The sequence below is a fragment of the Octopus bimaculoides genome, chromosome 21 (assembly GCF_001194135.2).
Source record: "Octopus bimaculoides isolate UCB-OBI-ISO-001 chromosome 21, ASM119413v2, whole genome shotgun sequence".
Taxonomy (NCBI): domain Eukaryota; kingdom Metazoa; phylum Mollusca; class Cephalopoda; order Octopoda; family Octopodidae; genus Octopus; species Octopus bimaculoides.
Genome location: NC_069001.1, coordinates 14,100,554 through 14,101,745, shown reverse-complemented (window position 1 = coordinate 14,101,745; position 1,192 = coordinate 14,100,554). Strand labels below are relative to the sequence as shown.

At 37.5% G+C, this 1,192-nt stretch overlaps 1 protein-coding gene across 1 annotated transcript in view; it reads left to right on the top strand.

Moving 5' to 3' along the window:
• The window catches only part of LOC106869884 (UPF0764 protein C16orf89 homolog), a 16,006-nt gene extending 15,293 nt beyond the window's left edge, over window positions 1-713 (top strand). The window contains exon 7 of the mRNA XM_014915807.2: window positions 346-713. Coding sequence (XP_014771293.2) covers window positions 346-515 — 170 coding nt within the window. The 3' untranslated portion in view covers window positions 516-713. The remainder of the gene's footprint in view (window positions 1-345) is intronic.
• The last annotated feature ends 479 nt before the right edge of the window (window positions 714-1,192 follow it).

Sequence of the window (1,192 nt, the reverse complement as noted above, 5' to 3'; positions counted from 1 at the left end):
TATATATATATATATATATATATATATATATATATATATCAAGTAAATGCTTGAAAAAATAAAATAACTAGTTTTTAAATATCTAATGGCTATAGGGGTTCACCAGAATAGAATAGTAATCAAAGGGATCCATAGATTTTTAAAAATGGGTCAGAGCCCCTGGACTAAATAAAGTAAAACATATAAGGTAAAGATATGCTGAAATGAACTCCGTTATTTTTGACGGGTAATACGTAGTATATAAATAAAAATGCATATTCTTTTATTCTTATATTCTTTAAATATTTTACTTGTTTTGTCTTGGCGTGTGTAAAATCAACTTCTGTGTTAAATTTTATTTTGTAGGTCGACAGAGACGAAAAAAGCGCGAAGAGAAAGTTCTGGATAATGGCTGCATGTGTCACAGAACGACTGTAGCTTCTGTTGCTCTTTCACAGTACACTCGCTACTTATTAGAAACTTTAGCCAAACGCATTTCGCTGCCAGCGCTCTTACTAACCAAGCCTGTGTGGTAACGAGTCCCTTGTGCAAAACAACAGCCCCTTGTGTGTGACCTGGCATGTAGAGAGACGCTCGGCCCCCGCGTGTAACCTGACTATGTAGACACATCACGTGTAAATCATCAAGCTCGCTGTGTAACCAATGTCCAAAGTCCTTCTGTGGTTGTTTATTACGTTTCATGTCTGCAATAACAATATATCTATTATTCTATCTTTATGTGTTTCTGACTTGTTTTTCTTTTCTTTTTCTTTCTAAAATTTAACGATTGAGTTTTCGTGCCTATCGTCATCTATGGTCATGTATGTTGGATATTGACCGAAAGAGTATAATCGCGAATACAAGCAGCTGAAGGGGGTGCCTCGGAAGGGACTCTGGGGTAACGGTACTCAAAAGAGTGCCCAACTCAAAGCTCAGGGTATTTCACCAGGTTGAGCTCTTTTACTTGTTTCAGTCATTTGACTGTGGCCATGCTGGAGTACCGCCTTTAGTCGAGCAAATCGACCCCAGGACTTATTCTTTGTAAGCCTAGTACTTATTCTATCGGTCTCTCGGGCCGAACCGCTTAGTTACAGGGACGTAAACATACCAGCATCGGTTGTCAAGCGATGTTGGGGGAATAAACACAGACACACAAACATACACACACACACACACATATATATATATATACATATATATATATATATATATA